This window comes from Aotus nancymaae, unplaced genomic scaffold (assembly GCF_030222135.1).
Source record: "Aotus nancymaae isolate 86718 unplaced genomic scaffold, 86718_ANA_hifiasm-v0.15.2.pri h1tg000015l_0, whole genome shotgun sequence".
Lineage (NCBI taxonomy): Eukaryota > Metazoa > Chordata > Mammalia > Primates > Aotidae > Aotus > Aotus nancymaae.
In genome coordinates, this window is record NW_026988426.1 from 657,903 (window position 1) to 680,903 (window position 23,001).

Sequence of the window (23,001 nt, forward strand, 5' to 3'; positions counted from 1 at the left end):
CCTCCCAAGTAGCTGGGACTACAGGCGCCCGCCATCACGATTGGCTAATTGTATTTTTAGTTGAGATGGGGTTTTGCCATGTTGGCCAGGCTGGTCTTGAACTCCTGACCTCAGGTGATCCACCCACTTCAGCCTCCTAAAGTGCTGGGATTTCAGGCATGAGCCACCATGCCTGACCCCAAATCCAAATTTTCTAAAAGCTAAACCAGTAGGAATAGTTCTCCCCATCTGTAAGTATTCAATAACTAACACATCATTTGTCATAATAATAATCCTGAGACATTACAAACTGTTACAAGTTTATTCTGAATCTCATTCAACTGTGTTCAGTGTGGCTCAATTCTTTACAAATGAAAATTCTTGAATATATGTCAAAACAGAAATAGTCTTAATGTTTCTTTCTTAACTATACCGGATAAGAGTCAGTTTAACTATACAAAAGGTAATGCTGGCATGGTTTACTGGGACCCTAACTGTGGGGAGGGGACTCTGCCCCAGTGAACTGGCGAGTGTGGAACCTCCAGACACCAACTGAGGACCTCCTGCCTACCGTGTCACTGTGGAGCTCTCACTCCTCAGGCATCCCCTGGTGATGAGTGATACAAACTCTACCGTTGGAATCAATACTGCAATGACAAAACTTCTTCCTGTTGTTCACATTCTAAACTTTGAAACAATGACGACACGAGTGTACTTGACAGTTACAGCGGCTCTCCCTCTACAGTGTGCACTCGCTGATGTTTGGAAAGATTTGACTTGCTACAGAAGGTCTTTCCACAGTGATGACACCAGTAGGGCTTTTCCCCGGTGTGGATTCTGTGGTGTTTATTGAAGTTTGAGCTGTGGTTGAAGGCTTTCCCACACTCCTTACACTTATAGGGCTTCTCTCCGGTGTGGAGTCTCTGGTGGGAGCTGAGGCCCGCATGCTGACTGAAGCTCTTCCCACATTCGTTACACTGATAAGGCTTCTCCCCAGTGTGGATCCGATAGTGACGAATGAGACTGCCTTTCCCACTGAAAGCCTTCCCACAATCTTTGCACTGATACGGTGCCTCTTCAGTGTGCATTCTCTGATGTTTAAGGAGGTCTGAGCTCTGCCCGAAGGCTTTTCCACACTTACAGTCGTAGGGCCGGTCCACCAAGTGTGTTCTGTAGTGGAGGGTGAGGTTTGAGCTGTGGCTGAAAGCTTTCCCACACTTGGTGCACACGTAAGGTTTCTCGCCAGTGTGTGTTCTCCGGTGTTTGGTGAGATTTGAGCTATTACTAAAGGCTTTACCACACTCGGCACATATATAACGTCTCTCTCCTGCGTTAGGTTTAGTAGGAACTGATTCTCTACCTTTCTTGGAGCCTGACTCTTGAAGAGGGGGTTTTGTTCCTCTTTCACTTTCAAGGTTTACACACTGCCTCTCTAACCTGGCCTCAGGTTTATTGGCGATAATCACAGAAATGATATCCCCTTTGAGCCCATCTGCTTCAGAACCTTTCTGCTCATCTGCTGACTCCTTGTGCTGGGTACTCAATCTGCAATCTGAAACAATAAGCAGATTAAGGATACTTCAGTTGTTCCCAGAGAAACAGGACGACCAGTTGAGACTGATGGACTCTGAAAGGTGACTAAGTAGAGCTCATAATAGCGCATGGATACAAGTAAAGCATCATCCAATCTAGTTTACAGTCCCACACTTTCACACAAGCCCCCACCCGAAGCTATTAGGATATGAAGAACATGGCTTTGCCAGAAAAACAACTTCACATACAGAAGACAAAATGCAGCATATAGGAGAGTGGTAGCCAGCCACAGAGGCTCATGCCTGAAATCCCAGCACTCTGGGAGCCAAGGCAGGAGGATAGCTTGAATCTGGGAGTTCAAGACCAGCCTGGGCAACATAGGGAGACCCCATTTCTATAAAACATAAAAATAAAAAAATTAAGCAGGCATGTTGTGCCCCTGTGGTCCAGCTATTTGGGAGACTGAGGTGAGAAGATCACTTAAGCGTGGAAGGTCAAGGATGCAGTGAACTGTGATTGTGCCGGACTGTGCAAGATTGAGACTATCTTTTTTGTGAGATGGAGTCTCACTCTGTCCCAGGTTGGAGTGCAGTGGTGTGATCTCACCTCATAGCAACCTCCTGGGTTCAAGTGATTCTCCTGCCTCAGCCTCCTGAGTAGCTAGGACTACAGGCACGTGCCACCACACCCAGCTAATTTTTTATTTTTAGTAGAGATGGGGTTTCACCATGTTGGCCAGGCTGTCTCGAACTCCTGACCTCAGGAGATCTGCCAGCCTCAGCCTCCAAAAGTGCTGAAATTGCAGGCGTGAGCCACCACACCCAGCTTGACCCTATCTTTTTTTTTCAGATGGAGTCTCACACTGTCACCCAGGCTGGAGTGCAGTGGCATGATCTCCACTCATGGCAACTTGCGCCTCCCAGGTTCAAGCGATTTTCCAGTCTCAGCCACCCGAGGAGCTGGGATTACACGTGCCTGCCACCATGCCCAACTAATTTTTTGTATTTTTAGTAGAGATGGGGTTTCACTATGTTGGCCAGGCTGGTCTGGAACTCCTGACTTTGTGATCCACCTGCCTCAGCCTCCCAAAATGCTGGGATTACAGGTGTGAGCCACCGCACCTGTCTGACCCTATCTTTTTTAAAATTTAATTTTAATTTATTTATTTATTTTGAGACAGAGTCTCATTCTGTTGCTCAGGCTGGAGTGCAATGCTGTTATCTTGACTCACCACAGCCTCTTCTCCTGGGTTCAAGCAATTCTCCTAGCTCAGCCTCCTGAGTAGCTGGGACTAGAAGGCCCACCACCACGCCTGGCTAATTTTTGTATTTTCAGTAGAGACAGGGTTTCACCATGTTGGCCAGGCTGGTCTTGAATTCCTGACCTCAGGTGATCTGCCTGCTCGGATAATAGGTGTGAGCCACTATGCCCAGCGTTTCCCCCCTCCAGCTTTTTTTTTTTTTAAAGGAGAACAGCTGAGCCTCAGGCAGAAAAAAACAAGGGAGAATGATTGCTGCAGGGCCAGAGTTAAGGAAAATGACAAGGACAATTAAGGAAGATGCTGAGTGGTAAACTCACAAAAACCCATGTTCCCACAGCAGCTGAACATAAAAGCAATCAAAGAGGGCATCCAGACCATTTACAATCCTTCCAGCCCCAGATCTGTATCAATCGGAATGAAAGCACGTGATCTCCAGGAGGGCTTAACTAAGCTCATCATTTCACTTACACTGGCTACATATTGTAATTTAGTTATAAAGTGACGCTCACTGTTGAAATCAGATGGAACCAGCTTATCTTTTTAGAGCGCCTCACCAGGCAGTCAAACCTCTTAAATGTCCACCTAGCCATCCACATGCAGGGAAAAGGGGAGTAAGGGAAATTTGCTCTGAAAAATGGGCCCCCTTTGAGGACTGTTAATCCCTTGAGGGTACAGAAGCCTCAGTCAGCAAGCTACCTTCCTCCTAAGTCCTTTTTCTCTTTCCCTAGGAACTGCCTTGACAGTCTCTCTCTCTGACCAGCCATTTATCTCCTTGCTTTGCTGACAGTGACCATCAGCTGCCTTCAGGCTCATCCTCTCCTCACCATCTGCTGGGGCCCAGAGCTGCAGCAGCTAAAGTCCTTTTCACTCTCCATAATGAGCAATCGCTTGCCTACACCCAGACTTTTCTTCAAGTTACTGCACAGCCATGAACTAGATGTGTGGGATAGAAGTAACTTCATAAAACTTTTATTTTAAGACGGGGTCTGGCTCTATTGCCCAGGTGGAGTGAGGGTGGCATGATCTTAGCTCACTGTAACCTCCACCTCATAGGCGCAAGTGATCCTCCTGCCTCAGCCTTCTGAGTAGATGGGACCCCCAGGCACTAGCCACCATACCTGATTAATTTTTGTACTTTTGTAGAGATGGGGTTTCACCATGTTGCTCAGGCTGGTCTCGAACTCCTGGCCTCAAGTGATCCACCCGCCTCGGCCTCCCAAAGTGCTGGGATTATAGGTGTGAGCCACCATGTCCAACCAAAAGTTAACATTTTAAAAATAGCTGAATCAGGCAAAAATTGAAAAAGATTTTACTTGGACTATTTATTTCATTGTCTTCCAGCCTGCACTGTTACTGTTGGGAAGTTTGCCATCAGTCTAATCAGCATTCCTTTAAAGCGGGTAATCTGTCTTTTATGTCTTGGTTACTTGTTGTGAGATGGGCAGGGTCTCACTCTGTTGCTCAGGCTGAAGTGCAGTGGCATGATCTTGGCTTATTGCAACCTCTGCCTCTCAGGTTCAAGCGATTCTCCTGCCTCAGCCTCCCAAATAGCTGGGACTACAGGCATGTGCCACAATGCCAGGCTAATTTTTTGTATTTTTAGTAGAGGCAGGGTTTCACTGTGTTAGCCAGGCTGGTCTCAAACTCCTGACCTCGTGATCCGCCCATCTTGGCCTCCCAAAGTGCTGGGATTACAGGTGTGAGAAACCACACCTGGCCCTGAATCTTAGGATTTATATCTTTCATCACTTTTGGACAACTCAACATTTTCTCTTTCTCACTAGTGCTTCTCCCTCTTTTTTCTGAGCCAGACACAGTCTGGCTCTCTTGCCCAGGCTGGAGTGCAGTGGTGTGATCTCGGCTCACGCAACCTCCACCTCCTGGGTTCAAGCAATTCTCCTGCCTCAGCCTCCTGAGTAGCTAGGATTACAGGCATGCGCCACCACACCCAGCTAATTTTTGAATTTTTAATAGAGACAGGGATTCACTATGTTGGTCAGGCTGGTCTCGAATACCTGACCTCGGGATCCGCTTGCCTCCACCTCCCAAAGTACTAGGATTACAGGCATGAGCACTGTGCCCGGCGTCTTTTTTTTTTTTGAGACAGGGTCTAGCTCTGTTGCCCACTCTGGAGTGCAGTGGTGTGATCTCTGCTCACTGCAACCTCTGCCTCTGGGTTTAAGTGATTCTCATGTCTCAGCCTTCTGAGGAGCTGGGATTATGGGCGAGTGCCACCACACCCAGCTAATTTTCATATTTTTAGTCGAGTCAGGGTTTTGCTATGTTGGCTAGTCTGGTCTTGAACTCCTGACCCCAAGAGATCTGCCATCCTAGGTCTTCCAAAGTTCTGAAATGACCAGTGTGAGCCACCATGTCTGTCTTCTCCAACTCTGTCCTCCTCTGGAACAGCTGTTAAACATATGCTGGACATCCTCATCTAATCCCACACTGATGTCCAATGCCTGACACCATGATCTTTCTAAGCAGCATTTCAGATGACTTCCTCACATCTACCTCTATTCACTAATCATCTCCTTGATTATTTACAACAGCCATTACATTCTTAATTTCAATGACTATAGTTTTCACTTTTAGAAGCTCTTATTTTGTTTTTATCAAAGGTGACTGTGTGTGTTTTTATTATTGTTTCTTTTTTTTTAAGGTCTCAGTGATTTATTTTATGTCTTAAATTATTTTAAGGCCAGGCACGGTGGCTTATGCTTGTAATTCCAGCACTTTGGGAGGCTGAGGCAGGCAGATTGTTTGAGCCCAGGAGTTAGAGACCAGCCTAGGCAACATGGCAATACCCAATCTCTACCAAAAAAAAAAAAAATTTGGGTGAGGTGGGAAGATCACTTGAACCTGGGAGGTTGAGGCTCCAGTGAGCTGTGTTTCACACCTCTGCATTCCAGCCTAGGTGACAGAGCCAGACCCTATATTAAAAACAAACAAACAAATATTATTTTAAACCAATTTATTTTATAAAGACTTTTCAGTCCGAGTGCAGTGGCTCATGCCTGTAATCTCAGCACTTTGGGAGGCCGAGCAGGGTGGATCACAAGGTCAGGAGTTCGAGACCAGCCTGGTGAAACCCCTGTCTCTACTAAAAATACAAAAATTAGCCGGGCATGGTGCTGTGTACCTGTAATCCCAGCTACTCAGGAGGCTGAGGCAGAAGAATCACTTGGACCTGGAAGGCAGAGGTTGCAATGAACCAGTATCATGCCACTGCACTCCAGCCTGAGCAACAGAGCAAGACTCCATCTCAAAACAACAACAACAACAACAACAAAACAACAACAACAAAACTTTCACTGATGTTCTATTATTGCAGACTATTTTGGCTTTAATTCTCCTTTTGTTGTTTCTCCCGACTCTCACTCTCTTTGGATATAATTTTTATTCTCTAAAAAGGCTTTGTTCCCTATTCCACATCTCCGCTTCCCCCACTGATTCTTGCATGGCCTGAAATATTCCAGAATTCACTGAAATTGTCTGTCTGTGGCTTCACATTTGCCTGGCACCCAGGGCCAGTGTTGGTGTTAATTTCTTGGCTCGGAGACTTCTGGACCATGAAGGCACCACAAAGGCAGATCCCAATCACTACTGTGGTAAATGCCCGGGGTTTCCATGTTTCAGGGTACGCTTTGATTTTCACTCAAGAGCTCAGCCTCACTGGTAACTTCCTGTTTCCTATGCTAGCAGGCTCATTTTTTGGCTCTAGGATATCTTTTCATACTGACAATATAACCTTTTAAGACTTTATGCAGGGTCAGGTGCAGTGGCCCACACCTATAATCCCAGCCCTTTGAGAAGCCAAGGCAGGTGGATCACTTCAGGTCAGGAGTTTGAGACCAGCCTGGCCAACATGGCAAAACCTCATCTCTCCACTAAAAATACAAAAATTAGCCTGGTGTGGTGGTGGATATCTGTAATCCCAGCTACTTGAGAGGATGAGGCAGGAGAATCGCTTGAACCTGGGAGGCAGAGGCTACAGTAAGCTGAGATCGGGCCACTGCACTCTAGCCTGGGGGACAGCAACACTGGTCTCAAAAACAAAGGACTTTATGCAAAGCTCTCGCCACCTTCCCTTCCTTTCCTTAGGAGGGCCCAGAAGTTTTGTCTTCTGTCCTATCTGGGTACTAAAACCCAAGGCTGTTACTGGGTCTGATAATCCTTCCACTCCACCCTCTTCTTTGTGTGGTACTGCTGAGGGCTACACCAAGAGATATGGAAAATAAAACCGACCAGATAGGTCTCTGGCTACTTTTTTTCCCCCTCTTTTATATATATATATATATATATATTTTTTTTTTTTTTTAAATGAAGACAGGGTTTCACCATGTTGGTCAGGCTGGTCTTGAACTCCCGACCTCAGGTGATCCGCCCGCCTTGGCCCCCAAAGTGCTTGGATTACAGGCGTGAGCCACCATGCCTAGCCAGTCTCTGGCTACTTTTATCTCTAATTACTGTGGCAACTCCGGGGAGACCCTAACTGCCTGAGAGGGCTACTGTGTTCACCATAAACCGTGAAGAATTCACCTAACAGTTTAATTCTTCACTTTTCCCAGAAAATGTGACTTTTAACACAACTCAAAACTGTTTCCACAACGGAGTTTCACGTTTGAGACACAGTAGGCATGCCAAGGAGGAAGATTTCTGAGGGCCATGGACTCTTGTCATGAAATCACACCACCCACATAAATAGTGGCCTACACCACCAACACATAAGCGAAGTCCTGGTTTGAAACTATTAGGATTCAGAATAATGTGTCATATTTTTGCAAACATATAATTAAACATTAACTCTGTTTCAAGAATTTAGTTCTAATTCTCCAGGTAAATGAAGGTACTTAAGAGCAGAAACCATAAAATAACAAAATAACAGGGCCAGCTGGGGCAACATAGTGAGACCCTGTCTCTACAAAAAAATAAAAAGTTAGCCAGGCGTGGTGGTCCAAGCTACTTGGGAGGCTGAGGTGGGAGGATCTCTTGAGCCCCCGAGATTGAGGCTGCAGTGAGCTACGATCACGCCACTGTCCTCCAGCCTGGGTGTCAGATAGAATCCCTGTCTCAAAAAAACACTCAACAGGGAATGACCATTTATGGCCTCTGAGATTATTATATAAACCATAATTTATGGAGATTTGAGCTCAGGAGTAGTCACCTAATATATCTTTGACTTGTGAAAAACGCCCCATCTCTTTCCATAGCTTCAGAAAGGAGGTTGCCAATTATTTTCCATTTGCCTTTCCCAGATCCATTCTCTGCCCCGCCCTGTGCTCCAGGAAGCTGACCCTAAGGGTCGCACTGTCTTGTCTCTCCTGCTCTCTGGCTGCCAACTGGGTTTGCCATTGGGGAACAAAAGCAGGAGATTTAAGGGCAGGAGGAGGGTGCAGCTGGTATTTATTCTGTTTTGTCCTCACCCCATGGCAGGGCCTACAGCCACAATTCCTATCAAGTGACCCCCTCCTCCATGACTATAGCTCTTTTGGTTCTGGTAACAGGGGCCCTCTCTGTCCCTTTAGGCTCACAGGGAGTAAAAGCTTTTCACTGTTGTCTGGTGCACTGCTATTCTTTATTGGTTCATTTGAACTGTCTACGCCTCTATTAACAGTTTCTTTAATAAACTCACTTCAATCGATCCTTTAAAAAAAAATTATTTGTAATACCCAGACTTTAAAGAGAAATTGATCCTTTAAGAGTGATCCATTCCCAGGCTAGGACCCAGGCTGAGAGAGCCGAACCTGGGGGAGGAAGGTGAACTATTTCCACCCAGTCAGCCCAACAAATGAAGTCAATCTGTGAAATCACCACACAACCAAGAATTATTAATTATTCTGCTTCTCCAATCACAGAGGCCTGGGGCACTGAACAAGACTCTAATGAGTGGTCCTTACCTCGGACCTTTCTCAGATCTTGAGAGAACTCCTGCTCCTCACCAGTCTCTTGGATGTACAGGGGTCCCCAAGCCTCATATTTGTGACTGGTCTCCATGGGCTGTGGCTGCGCATTGCTCGGGGATTCCTTTGCTGTTCCTGAGGAGGATATCTTCTCCCACACCTGTTTCTGTTCATTTGGAGGAATTGAGACCTAGAGACAATTAGGAATGGCTGGGTTTGTGCATGGCTCACTTTAAGAACTGGAATGAAAATCCCAGGAGCGCTATGTAGAGCCTCTAGGAAAGAGAAAAGGAAAATACCCATCCCATTCCATTCCCAAGGCTAAAGGTTAGTTTAGGATAATAGAGAAAAATAGGAGAAAATATGGTCAAATTCAGTAGAAATTTCCATTCAGTGAATCTTACTCTTGTTCCTGCCTAGAATGTTATGCTTCTAATCTCCTAGAATAACAAAGGTCTCCCTGCCTACCTGGTGTGCTGGCTCATCCAGTTCCCGCTCCAGATCTTCGAGGAGAGTGACAGCCTCTTCAGCGCTCTCCGGGCAGTGCTCCTGCACCCAGGCCTGGAGCTCCTGGGGAAGGATGGTCAGGAACTGCTCCAGCACCAGCAGCTCCAGGATCTGCTCCTTGGTGTGGATCTCGGGCCTCAGCCACTCACAGCAGAGCACCCGGAGTTGGCTCAGAGCCTCCCGGGGTCCAGGGGTGTCATGGTACCCAAACTGCCTGAAGCGCTGGCGGAACATCTCCAGGCTAGGAAGGCACTTGCCTTTCTCTTCTTTCTCCTCGACTTTTGCCATCAGAGGCCCCATCTGCTCCTGTGGAGGCCTAGGGCCCAGAACTGGGGCCATGCCTAGGACCTTGGTCATCATATAAATTCCAGAAGCAGCCCCACTAAAGATGGGACTCTGTGAGGCAGGAATATTGGGTCCTTTGGGTTTCCAGTTCTTTAGGGCCACACGTTAAACCTAAGAAAATATAGTTACCATAAAATAATCAAACTGAAAAGTGTTTTGGGGTCTTTACAGCCATACGTTTAGCACAAGAAACTGTGGAAATTATGTCCACCATAAAACTACCATATAAAAACAACTGCTCAAAATCTTTCTGGAATGAGCCAGGCACAGTGGCTCATGCCTGTAATTCCAGCACTTGGGGAGACAGAGGCAGGCAAATCACCTGTGGTCAGGAGTTTGAGACCAGCCTGGCCAATGTGGTGAAATACTGTTTCGACTAAAAATACAAAATTAACTGGGCATCTGTAATCCCAGCTACTCAGGAGGCTGAGGCAGGAGAATCACTTGAACCCGGTAGGCGGAGGTTGCAGTGAGCCGAGATTGTGCCACTGCACTCCAGCCTGGGTGACAGAGTGAGACTCCATCTCAAAAAATAAAATTAAAACAAATAAATAAAATGCTGGAATTAGCTCAGGATATCCTACTTTGATTTTAGTGGTATCCACTCTCTTAAAAAGTACAAAGTAGCAGTACAATTTTAAAATTAACTTTGCTCTGAAACCTAGTTGAGAACCTCACCACTATAGACATTATAGTTTCTGAGATTTTATCAAGCTATCTGCTAGCCAGATGCCATCTGTTTAAACCTAAGACATTTGGCTTAAGCAATGAAAATTCACTAGCCAAATGACTGGGACTGTCAGTATAACCAGGGTCATGCTGAAGGGTGGAATTAACTAGTACATTAAAAATAACTGGCCAGTAGGCCTGTAATCCCAGCACTTTGGGAGGCTGAGGCGGGCAGATCACTTGAGGTCAGTAGATCAAGACCTGGCTAACATGGTGAAACCCCTTCTCTACTAAAAATACAAAAAGTTAGCTGGCTGTGGTAGTGCACACCTGTAATCCCAGCTACTTGGGAGGCTGAGGCATGAGAATCGCTTGAACCTGGGAGGCAGAGGTTGCAGTGAGCCGAGAGCATGCCACTGCACTCCAGCCTGGGTGACAGAGCAAGACTCTGTCTAAAAAACAAAAAAAAATGGAAGAGCCAGGTGCAGTGGCTCACACCTATAATCCTAGCACTTTGAGAGGCCAAGGCAGGTGGATCACTTGAGGTCAAGAACTTGAGACCAGCCTGGCCAACATGGTGAAACCTCATCTCCACAAAAAATACAAAGATTAGCCAGGCGTGGTGGCACACGCTTGTGGTTCCAGCAACTCAGGAGGCTGAGGTGGGAGGATCACCTAAGCTCAGGGGGTCAAGGGTGCAGTGACCTGTAGCTGTGATTGCACCACTGAACTCCAGCCTGGGCGACAGAGCAAGACCCTGCCTCAACAACAACAAAAACAACAACAATCAATTATGCTAATTTCAAACACATGATGATAATCATGGATCTGGCTTGACACTTAAAAAATATTAAAAGTTGCCGGGCGCGGTGGCTCAAGCCTGTAATCCCAGCACTTTGGGAGGCCGAGGCGGGTGGATCACGAGGTCAAGAGATCGAGACCATCCTGGTCAACATGGTGAAACCCCGTCTCTACTAATACAAAAAATTAGCTGGGCACGGTGGCGCGTGCCTGTAATCCCAGCTACTCAGGAGGCTGAGGCAGGAGAATTGCCTGAACCCAGGAGGCGGAGGTTGCGGTGAGCCGAGATCGCGCCATTGCACTCCAGCCTGGGTATCAAGAGCGAAACTCCGTCTCAAATAAAAAAAAAAAAAAAAAAAAAAAAAATTAAAAGTCATACATTTATAAATAGTATACACAAAATGAAGGAAAAAGACCAAAACCTAACAGTGATATTGCCACGTTATGGAATTATAGATGATTTCCACATTTTTCATTCTTTTTTGGAATTCCAAATTTTGTTTTTTAAAGAATGAGAAAATCTTAAAAGAGATTGTAAGGGCCAGGCACAATGTCTCTTGCCTGTAATCCCAGCACTTTGGGAGGCTGAGCCAGGTGGATCACCTGAGATCAGGAGTTCAAGACCAGCCTGGTCATCATGGAGAAACCCTATCTCTACTAAAAATTCAAAAATTAGCCAGGTGTGGTGGCACCACCTGTAATCCCAGCTACACAGGAGGCTGAAGCAGGAGAACTGCTTGAGCCAGGATGGGGAGGTTTCAGTGAGCTGAGATCACACCATTGCACTCCAGCCTGGGTAACAAGAGCGAAACTCCAACTCAAATAAATAAATAAATAAATAAATAAAATAAAAAAAATAAAAAAAAAGAAAGAGAAAGATCATAAGTAGTTTTTGTGACAAACAAATGGGCTTTAGCGCTAACATTTTGTAAAGATGATTCATATTTATGAAATTAAGTCTTTTATTAATCTTTAAAAATTTAAAAATAAAAATAAAAAAAGAAACTAATGCTGATTGGAGTGTTTAGCAGTGGAATTACAAACATCAGGAAGCAACCCAAAGCATGAAAAAGAATTTGTTTCTGTAATGCACAGAAAAAAATGCATACAGAATTATTTCCTGAAATGTGTTCAAAAGCACTATAACCAATAATTTGAATAAAGGATTCTTTGGTCAAATAAGTCTGTATGTATCCAGCACAGCAATGGAGTGCCCAAGTTCGGTACTACATAAAAATTGAGCCGGGGGAGGTGCAACGCCATCTCACCTCCTAAAACAAAAGCATGAGCACTAAAGGCTAAAATAAACAAGAAATAGCAGAGGTAGCTGTGCTGGAGAGCATTCTTGAGAATATTTAAAAGGAGTGGCCAGGTGCAATGGCTCACGCCTGTAATCCCAGCACCTTGGGAGGCCAAGGCAGGCGGATCACTTGAGGCCAGGAGTGAGAACAGCCCGGCCAACATGGTGAACTGGGGCCATGCCTAGTAGGCTGGTTATCATATAAACTCCAGAAACTCCAGAAAGAGCCTCACTAAAGATGGGACTCTGTGGGGCAAGAATATCGGTTCCTTTGGGTTTCTGGTTCTTTAGGGCCACATGCTAGACTAAGAAAATACAGTTACCACAAAATTACAAGTTACTGTCTCTACTGAAAATACAAAAATTAGTGGGCGTGGTGGTAGACACCTGTAATTCTGGTTACTCAGGAGGCGAGGGGGAGGTTGTAGTGAGCCAAGATCGTGACACTACACTCCCAGCCTGGGCGACAGAGTGAGACTCCGTCACAAAAAAAATAAAAAATAAAATAAAATAAAAGGAGACCTCCTCAGTGGTAGATTAACTTTACATAAGTGTTACAAAATTTCATATTCTATCCAGAGGAGGGCACCCCAAGACCAGGAAAGAAACTGGTTTGGGCTGCTCAGAGTCTGATTTGGCCTAGGAAATATGGCAAGTCACCAGGGAGTCATGTAGTAACATAACATTCATGTAGGATATACTCTGAGAACTTGGTGAATCCAGATTCACAGATGCCAACGGATCATACGATTGCCTCTGCAAATTACAGAAAAAAAATTTCTTCAGATGTTGCTGCTGGACCGTTGAAAGCTCACTAGCTAAGCAATTTATTCTAGGCATATCAGTTTTGGTTTTTTTTTTTTTTTTTTTTTTTCAGACAGAGTGGCTCTCTGTCACCCAGGCTGGAGTGTAGTGGCGTGATCTTGGCTCACTGCAACCTCTGCCTCCCAAGTTCAAGCGATTCTCCTGCCTCAGCCTCCCAAGTTGTTGAGATTATAGGCATATGCCATTATGCCCAGCTAATTTTTGTATTTTTAGTAGAGCTGGGGTTTCACCATATTGGCCAGGCTGGTCTCGAACTCCTGACCTCAAGCAATCTGGCCACCTCAGCCTCCCAGAGTGCTGGGATTACAGGTGTGAGCCACCGTGCCCAGCAGCACATTAGTTTTGCAGTGCGCACAATCCAAATGCAAGATGCAGAAAGACTACAAATGAGTAACAGGCTGGGCGCCCTTCCTCCTTCCTCCACTCACTCTTGTTGATGATTTCACCAGTTGCATGGCTTTAATTACCATCTATATACTCACAACTGTCCCAACTGTGCCTTCAACTTAGACCTCCCTTCTGAACTCCAGACTCATGTGACTACCCAGTTGTCATCACCATCTGGATTTCCAGTAAGACAGCTCAAGCTTAACATGTCCAGAACAGACTTTCCCATCTTTCCCTCAAAAGCTACTCAGCTCAATTAATGGCAACTCTCATTGTTCTTTTTACACAGACCAAAAAACCTGGAGTCATCCCTTGACTCCTCTTTCACACTTTTTCTTTTTAATTTAAAACTTTTATTTTTTAGAGACAGTGTCTTAGTCTGTTGCCTAGGCTGGAGTGCAGTGGCACAATCACAGCTCACTGAAGCCTGCAACACCTGGTCTCAAGCCATCTTCCTGCTTTGATCTCCCAAAGTTCTGGGGTTACGGGCGTGAACCACTTTACCAGGTCTTTTCAATTTTTTTTTAACCACTTCACCAGGTCTTTATCTTATTTATTTATTTGGAGACAGAATATCACTCTGTCTCCCAGGCTGGAGTGCAGTGGCGCAATCTCGGCTCACAGCAACCTCCACCTCCCAGGTTGAAGCAATTCTCCTGCTTCAGCCTCCTGAGTACCTGGGATTACAGGCACCTGCCACCATGCCTGGCTAGTTTTTGTATTTTTAGTAGAGATGGGGGTTTCACCATGTTGGTCAGGCTGGTCTCGAATTCCTGATCTCGTGATCTGCCTGCCTTGGCCTCCCAAAGTGCTGGGATTACAGGCGTGAGCCACTGTGCCCAGCCTTTTTTTTTTTTTTTTTTTTTTTTTTTTTAATTATAGAGACTGGGTCTCACTTTTTTTGCCCAGGCTGGAGTGCAGTGGCACCATGATAGCTCACTGTAGCCTTGTACTCCTGGCCTCAAGCGATCCTCTCACCTCAGCCTCTGAAGTAGCTAAGACTACAGGTGTGCATCACCACAGCTGGCTAATTAAATTTTTTTTTTTTTTTTTTTTTGTAGAAACGAAGTCTTGCTTTGTTGCCCAGGCTGAAGCGTAACTTGAGCTCAGGAGTTCCAGGCTGCAGTGAGTTGTGACTGTACCACTGTGCTCCAGCCTGGGTGACAAAGCAAAACCCTGTCTTTTAAAAACAAAGAAGCATGTGGCTAGAAATCAGAGGCTTCATCACTAACTCAAACTGTCTTCCACCACAGTGACTTTTTTCTAAGCTATCTAGACTGTTTAGCTCAAGAGGCCCATCAAGCAAAAGTTCACGGTCTACCATAAACAGAAGGTCGTTGTTCTGTGTCCATTTTCCCTCCTCCTCTACGACAATTTCCCAAAGCTTATATGCCCTTATGAAGGTGCCCCAAGTCCGTTCTGTAACAACATGAGGCACAAAAAAATCAAATTATCATAGATTCTAAAAGCAGAACAGCACTTATCAACTTGTGCTAAAATGCTTCAGTCTACCTGCAAATCCCTAGGCAGGCAAATTAGATAATTCTTGAGGCACAGAATTCCACTGTTGGAGAGTTCTAGTTGTTATAAGTTCTTCTTTAACCTGAATAAAATTCCTCATCATTTCAAAAATCCTAGGTTGGTCCTAGACCTAATACTCACTTTCTCCATAGCAGCCTTCCAATACTTGAAAACCAACTGTCTTGCCTCTTAACTCTTCCTCTCCACAGCTCAACTGTTCTTAAATTACGTGGGTTTCCAAGTATCTCACCCACCAAATCAACTTTTTCTTTTTTTTTTTTTTTGAGACCAAGTGTCGCTCTGTCACCCAGGCTGGTGTGCAGCGGCGCGATCTCGGCTTACTGCAACCTCCGCCTGCTGGGTTCAAGCGATTCTCCTGCCTCAGCCTCCCGAGTAGCTGGGATTACAGGCGCACGCCACCATGCCCGGGCAATTCTGTATTTTTAGTGGGGATGGGGTTTGGACCGGCTGCTCTCGAACTCCTGTCCTCAAGTGATCCGCCCGCCTCGGCCTCCCAAAGTGCTAGGATTACAGCCGTGAGCCACCGAACTCGGCCCAAACCAACTTTCTCTTGACACTCTTATTTATACATGGTTCTTTAAAAATGTTTTTCTAAACCTAAGCAGATCCCTATGTGTGGGTTCCAGCTCGAACAAAGCCCGAGGGGACTATTTCTTCCTTTGGATTGGATTCTACCCAAGACTTCTAATGAGGGTCGGCTTCCCACAGGTTTCCAACCCCTTGGTTCGTTCGGACCTCCAGTTCGGAGAAAGGAAAAAAGGCGGACACGGTCAGACTGATAGACGTGTTTTTTTTGGCTTGGGGAGCGCACAAAAAAACTATTCTGGAACGCGAAAAAACTTCCAGAAATCTGTTCGTCCAGTTTTCATTTGTTAAAGCCCCGGGTGGAAGAAAAGGCTTTTTCCAGAGAGCCAGCGCCTCCACCAGCTGGGGCTGGGCGGGGACGGAGAGCTCCTCCCCACAGCCCAGCTAGGACCAGTCTAGGTGGGGTCCTCAGAAGCCACAGCTGCTAAACCCACTCCTCCCTCCCCAAACTATTCAGACAAGGCGCCCTTTCCCGTCCGCCTCGCTAACCCGGGACAAGCAGGCTCACCGTTAGTCAGAGCCGCTCCTGGTACCAGGAGATCGCACCGCAAACCTCGAGGCCGCGCAGCCGGAAGTGCGTCATAGCACCGCCCCCTTGGCAAAGTGTTGTGGGGCCGTAGCGGCCCCTCTAGAAAGTCGGGAGGTCTTCTCTGTGTTTCTGGCCCTTGAGACATCAGCGAGGTGCTGAATCGACCCCAAAAGAACAGCTAGGTACTCTTTCTGTTTTTACCAAAGACGGTCAGACCAGATGAAGGCTTCGGAAGTTCTCCCACCCCACCCCGACGCCTTGGGGCAAGGAGGGCATGGGCTAGGGTGCCCACCTCGGTCCTTCTCGCGGACTTCGTAGCCCAAGATCACTGGGTACCCTCAGGTCCAGCACCTCGGGCCAGGTTTATGGACATGGAAACCCGTGCTTGGTCCGTGAAGCCAGAGACTGAGTTCATACTTTGTCGATGAAAATAGTCAAACTAAAATATTTGAAGACATTTATTTTGAACCAAATATGAGTGACGAATGGCGCGAGGCAGTCTCAAGAGGTCCTAAGAACATGTGCCTTTGATGGTCGGGCTACAGCTTGGGTTTATACAATTTAGGGAGACAAGACACCAATCACTATTCATATTGGTTCTGTGGGAAAGGCAAGACAATTGGAATGTCGGGGATGTTCCAAGTCCTAGGTGGAAGCAAGGATTTTCTAATTGGCAGTTGGCTGAAAAGTTATTGTCTAAAGGATTTTCTAATTGCCAATTGGCTGAAAGTTATTGTCTAAAGGATTTTTCTAATTGGCAATTGGCTGAAAGTTATTGTCTAATTGGCAATTGATTGAAAGTTATTGTCTCAAGGATTTTCTAATTGGCAATTGGCTGAAAGTATTTGTCTAAAGCCCTATAATCAATAGAAAAGAATGTCTGGGTTAACTAAGGCAGAGGTCCCCAAACCCTGGGGCACAGACAGGTACCAGTCCATGGCCTGTTAGGAACTGGGCCACACTGCAGGAGTGAAGCTTCATCTGTATCTACAGCCACTCCCCATCGCTCTTATTACTGCCTGAGCTCCGCCTCCTTCCAGATCAGCCTTAACATTAGATTCTCATATGAGCACAAACCCTATTGTGAACTGCACTTGTGAGGGATCTAGATTGTGCATTCCTTATGAGAATCTAATACCTGATGATCTGTCCCTATCTCCCATAACCCCACAATGGGACCCTCTAATTACAGGAAAAAAAGCTCTGGGCTCTAATTCTACATTATGATGTGTTGTATAATTATTTCACTATATATTACAATGTAATAATAGAAATAAAGTGCACAATAAGTGTAATGTGCTTGAATCATCCTGAAACCACGAAACCACCCATCCCCCTCCTACCATTTGTGGAAAAAATTGTCTTCCACAAAACTGGTTCCTGGTGCCAAAAAGTTGGGGACCGCTAAACTAAGGGGTTGTGGAGACCAGGGTTTCCATTATGCAGATGGAGCCTCCCGGCAGCAGGTTTTAGAGAGAACAGACTGCAACTATTTCTTACCAGGCTTTAAAAAGTGCCAGAGGCCCAGTTGATTCTCTCCTGGATCAGGAAAAAGGTCTGAAAGGGAAAGGGATTCTCTACTGACTGTAGAGTTTCCCTGCAAGAGACAGCTTTGCAGGGCTATTTCAAGATATGGCAAAGAAACATATTTGGGGTAAAAATATTTTGGTTTCCTTCTTTATCTGCTGTGTGATGTTACACCAGAGCCTGGTTGGAAAGTCAGTCAGGTTATATAAGGTTAAATAAAACCCATCTGATGAGGCTTTATGGTTTGTAGGGGGTGACTCCCCAGGCCCGTTAAATAGGAATTTGGACAAGAGAAGGAGAGTTTAGTCCTCAACTTTGCAGACCAGGGTCACGGTGACATCAATCAGAAGTAGCCTTGCCCTTCTGTGGGTCCTAAACTTCCTGAGTAGAAGACCCAGGGGCTGGACTCCTGATGCCGCAGGACTTGATGAAGATGTCTATACCTGTCTTTTCCTCCTGCTTCTCTGGCTCAGCTGCAGGTTTTCAGACTGAAGATTCTGTGTTTTCGACTTCAGTGCTACTCCTTCTGGCCCCCAGTGAATTTGCTTTTGTCTGGTCCTGCAAAACTCAAGTGTTGAGGAACATCAACATGCCTGCCTGCACATGGAATTCCCTGTCCAAATGTGCCATGAATTCATAGATACTCAACATCATTCTTCCCTATTTTCCAGGATAATTTTAATTTTTTAAACGTTTAATGGCATGCAAATTTAGAGAAAATGAGCCTCCATGTGCATTCTTCTGTTTCTTCTCTAATAGACTTGCTTTCTCTTAAAAAAAAAAAAAAAAGAGAGAGCCTCCAGTACTCACTGGCCAGCTTTAACAATTATCACATGGTCAATCTTTTTCATTTTTATTTATTTTTTCTGAGATGGAGTCTCGCTCTGACACCAGGCTGCAGTGCAGTGGCACAATCTTGGCTCACTGCAACCTCTGCCTCCTGGTTCAAGTGATTCTTCTCCCTCAGCCTCCTGAGTAGCTGGGACTACAGGTGCGTGCCACCATGCCTGGCTAATTGTTGTATTTTTTAGTAGAGACGAGGTTTCACCATGTTGATCAGGATGGTCTCAATCTCTTGACTTTGTGATCTGCCCACCTCAGCCTCCCAAAGTGCTGGGATTACAGACATGAGCCACCGAGCCCAGCCTGGTCAGTCTTTTTCATTCATTCCCCCATGGTCTCGAACTCCTGACCTCAAGTGATCCGCGTGCCTCAGCCTCCCAAAGTGCCAGGATTACAGGTGTGAGCCACTGTGCCAGACCCTAAAAATTTCCATTTTATAGACCAGGAAACAGGCCCAGAAAAGTCACTTTTCCAGTAACATACAACTGACACGTGGGAGCGTCAGGATTGAAACTTGGCCCTCTTTCTCCAAAGCCTGTGCTCTTAGGCACTCCACTGCCTCTTAGTTAGACTGGAAAGAAAGAGATGGGAAATGGAAACAGGATCACCAGGACAGAGGGAAAAACCAGGAAACCTGCACACATTCCATGAGCCACACCTGTATCAATGCTTTGGTAGGGGTTCCAACCAGCCTCTTGGTCAATGGGTCTTTGCCTAGTTATGAAACCATTAAGTGATTATGCTGGGACTTGAAGAAAATCCTTCTATTTCCTGGGAGTCCAAGGCAGGCGGATCACAAGGTCAAGAGATCGAGATCATCCTGGCCAACATGGTAAAACCCTGTCTCTACTAAAAGTACAAAAAAAATTTAGCTGGGCGTGGTCACACACCTGTAGTCCCAGCTACTCAGGAGGCTGATGCAGGAGAATTGCTTGAACCTGGGAGGCGGAGGCTGCAATGAGCCAAGATCACGCCACTGCACTCCAGCCTGGGAGACAGAGCGAGACTCTGTCTCAAAAAAAAAAAAGAAAAAAGAAAATTCTTCTATTTTCAAACCAATTGTCTTTTCCAGGGCTGAGATACTCCTCAAGCAAAGGGGCTTAGAGCTGTAAAATATTAATGTCAAAAGAGACCTTATGGACAATCTGGCTAAGCTCTTGTTTTCAGATGAAGAAACCAGTGCCTGAAGAGTCAGATCCAAGGATCCAAGATATACTGGTTAGCTAATTAGTATCAAAGCTGAGAGCACAAGCCAGATTCTCCAACCCTGTGTACTTTCTATGTCTCAAGAGATTTTTATTTTTATTTGAGACAGGGCCTCACTCTGTTGCCCAGGCTGGAGTGCAGTAGTGTGATCATAGCTCACTGCAGCCCCCAACTACTGGACTCAAGTGATCCTCCTGCCTCAGCCTCCTGAGTAAGCACACATTACCATGCCTAGCTATTAAAAAAAAAAAAAAAAATCCCGGGCGTGGTGGCTTACGCCTGTAATCCCAGCACTTTGGGAGGCTGAGGTGGGTGGATCACTCGAGGTCAGGAGTTCTCTACCAGCCTGGCCAACATGGTGAAACCCCATCTTAAAAAAAAAAAGAAAAAAGATTTGTAGGAGTTTTGCCATGTTGCCTAGGCTGGTAGAGAACTCCTGGTCTCAAGCAATCCTGCTGCCTCAGCCTCTGGAGTAGCTGGGACCACAGGCATGCACCATCATGCCTGGGAGATTATTTGGCTTGACAAAAGAAAAATAATTCCCGTGCTCTTTGCAGCAGAAGTCCAGGAAAGGAAAAGATTCCAGTGTTTAGTGTTGTCTCTGGCACTTTCCCTCCATTTCCAGTAAGGTGTTCATGATTCTCTCTAAAAAGGTGGTTTTCTGGATCTTCCTCGCTTATTCTCATCATCACCCATTTTTGCTGCCATCAGCAATGTTGGCCAGTAGAGGGTAACCAAACCTTGACTTCTCTTAGAGTAGGCTGAACAATCCTCTGGCCCATGACAACTCTGAACACGTCCCTTTTTCTTCCTGGAAGCAGAAGGCATGTAAAGCATGTAGAAAGCTGTAAAGATATTTGCTAGAGAAATTGAAAGGAGGCCGGGTGCTGTGGCTCATGCCTGTAATCCCAGCACTTTGGGAGGCTGAGGCAGGCAGATCACAAGGTCAGGAGTTCGAGACCAGCCTGGCCAATATGGTGAAACCCCATCTCTACTAAAAATACAAAAATTAGCCAAGTGTGGTGGCATGTGCCTGTAATCCCAGCTACTTGGGAGGCTGAGGCAGGAGAATCGCTTGAACCCAGGAGGTGGGGGTTGCAGTGACCCAAGATCACAACACTGCACTCGAGCCTGGGTAACAGAGCAAGACTCTGTATCAAGAAAAAAAAAAAAAAGAAAGGAAAAGAGAATGGAAGTGGAATGGTGGAGTTAAACTGTTAATGAAAAAACTCTTCAATGATACTTGTTAAAGCATGGTAAGAAAGATTTTATTCAGGACCATCCTAATACAGGAACCACTGCAGTAGGATATTGCAGTAAGGGAGAGAGATTGGGCTCGGCTCTGAACACAACATGGGCTAGTGGGATTTTATAGCCAAGGAGCGAGATGGGGGTCAGTGGATGGAAAATGATCAAGAGGAAACATCAGAGGGAAGGGGTATTCTTGCTGAAGACAGGCCAGGGTGATCAGACATTGCCTGGGGGATGGTGGAGGACAAGGAAACTGATCAGATATTAAGAATAATTAGATATGGGCTGGGAGCGGTGGCTCACGCCTGTCATCCCAGCACTTTGGGAGGCTGAGGCAGGTAGATCACTTGAGGTCAGGAATTCGAGACCAGCTTGGCCAACGTGGTGAAACCCCATCTCTAAAAAAAATACAAAAATTAGCCGAGCATGGTGGTGTGCATCTGCAATCTCAGCTACTCGGGAGGCTGAGTCAGGAGAATCTCTTGAACCCAGGAGGTGGAGGTTGCAGTGAGCTGAGATCATTCCACTGAATTCCAGCCTGGGAAACAGAGAAAGACTTTGTCTCAAAAAAATAAAAATAAAAATAAAAATAATTAGATATGGAGGAGGGTGAGAGGTTCTTATTAAACTAACAGCAGGATGTTCTTGGTAAAACTGGATTTTAGGGCCTTGCATGGTGGCTCATGATTGTAATCCCAGCACTTTGGGAAGTTGAGGTGGGAAGATTGCTTGAGGCCTAGGAATCTGAGACCAGCCTGGGCAACATAACAAGACCCTGTCTCTACAAAAAAAAAAAAAAAATATATATATATATATATACACACACACACACACACACACACGTGTGTGTATGTCTGTTCGTGTGTGTGTGTAGTGGTGCATGCCTGTAGTCTCAGCTGAGGCTGAGATAGGAGGATTGCTTGAGTCCAGGAGGTTGAGGCTGCAGTGAGCCATGATCATGCGTGCCACTGCGTTCCAGCTTGAACAACAGAATGAGACCCTGTCTAAATAAAGAAAATAAATACAAATAAAATCCAGTTCTGGGTCCAGCACAGTGACTTATGCCTGTAATCCCAGCACTTTGGGAGGCCAAGGTGGGAGGACTGCTTGAGGGCAGACAGAAGTTCGAAACCAGCCTGGGCAACATAGGGAGACCCCTGTCTCTATAAAAGGAAAAATAATAATTATTAAAACAAACCAACAAAAGTAAGGCTGGGTTTGGCAGCTCAAGCCTGTGAGGCCAAGACAGGCAGATCACTTGAGCCCAAGAGTTCAAGAGTAGCCTGGGAAATGGCCAGACTGTCTCTACAAAAAATACAAAAAAAAAAAAAAAATTACCTGGGCCTGGTGGTGTGTCCCTGTGGCCCCAGCTACTCAGGAGGCTGAGGCAGGAGGATTGCTTCAACCCAGGAGTTTCAGGCCACAGTAAGCTATGACTGGACCACTACACTCCAGCCTGGGTGACAGAGTGAGACCCTATCTCAAGAAAGATGTGTGTGTGTGTGCATATATAATAAAAATATATATGAGATCTATGAGCCATCCTAACAAATTATCAAACCTGAGCCTGAGGAGAGGGTTGTGGAAGCCCTTGATTTATAGCCGGTCAGGAGCACAGGTGAAAACCCAGAACTTAAGACTGGAGTCTGAAATGGGGGCAGTCTTGAGGGACTGAGCCCACAACCTATGAGGTCTGCACCAGCTCCAGGCAGTGTCAGAATTGAATTGAATTGTAGGGCACCCAGTTGGTGTCCGGAGACTTAGAGCATTGGCATGGGAAAAAAATCACACATTGTCACTGGGCGCTGTGGCTCACGCCTGTAATCCCAGCTCTTAGGGAGGCAGAGGTGGGAGGATAGCTTGAGCCCAGGAGTTCGAGACCTGCCTGGGCAATATAGCGAGACCCCATTCTCCACAAAAAGAAAAAAAACAACAAAAAGACAAAAAAAAAAAAAATCACACATTGTCAGAAGTGTGAATAAAAACAGTTAATAGATGCATTTGGATG

At 45.9% G+C, this 23,001-nt stretch overlaps 1 protein-coding gene across 2 annotated transcripts; it reads right to left on the reverse strand.

The window, feature by feature from the left end:
* Window positions 1-287: 287 nt before the first annotated feature.
* ZSCAN21 (zinc finger and SCAN domain containing 21) lies at window positions 288-16,200 on the reverse strand. 2 transcript variants are annotated; one of them, XM_012474708.3, is made up of 4 exons: window positions 16,146-16,200; window positions 9,145-9,639; window positions 8,674-8,866; window positions 288-1,531 (listed from the first exon to the last, which is right to left on the reverse strand). In XM_012474708.3, exons 2-4 carry the CDS (start codon window positions 9,541-9,543, stop codon window positions 702-704), a joined length of 1,422 nt encoding a protein of 473 aa, XP_012330131.1. In that variant the 5' UTR covers window positions 9,544-9,639; window positions 16,146-16,200; the 3' UTR covers window positions 288-701. The 2 variants fall into 2 exon arrangements, with proteins under 2 accessions (XP_012330131.1, XP_064232475.1); XM_064376405.1 differs by lacking the exon at window positions 16,146-16,200 and adding an exon at window positions 13,000-13,242.
* Window positions 16,201-23,001: the final 6,801 nt, after the last annotated feature.

What these genes read in the sequence shown, in the direction of transcription:
- ZSCAN21 (XM_012474708.3), bottom strand. Translation starts at nt 9,543, where the DNA reads ATGATGACCAAGGTCCTAGGCATGGCCCCAGTTCTGGGCCCTAGGCCT. An exon ending in TGGATGAGCCAGCACACCAG is followed by an intron (nt 8,867 to 9,144) that starts GTAGGCAGGGAG and finishes AATTGTCTCTAG; the next exon opens with GTCTCAATTCCTCCAAATGA. An exon ending in AGATCTGAGAAAGGTCCGAG is followed by an intron (nt 1,532 to 8,673) that starts GTAAGGACCACT and finishes TTATTGTTTCAG; the next exon opens with ATTGCAGATTGAGTACCCAG.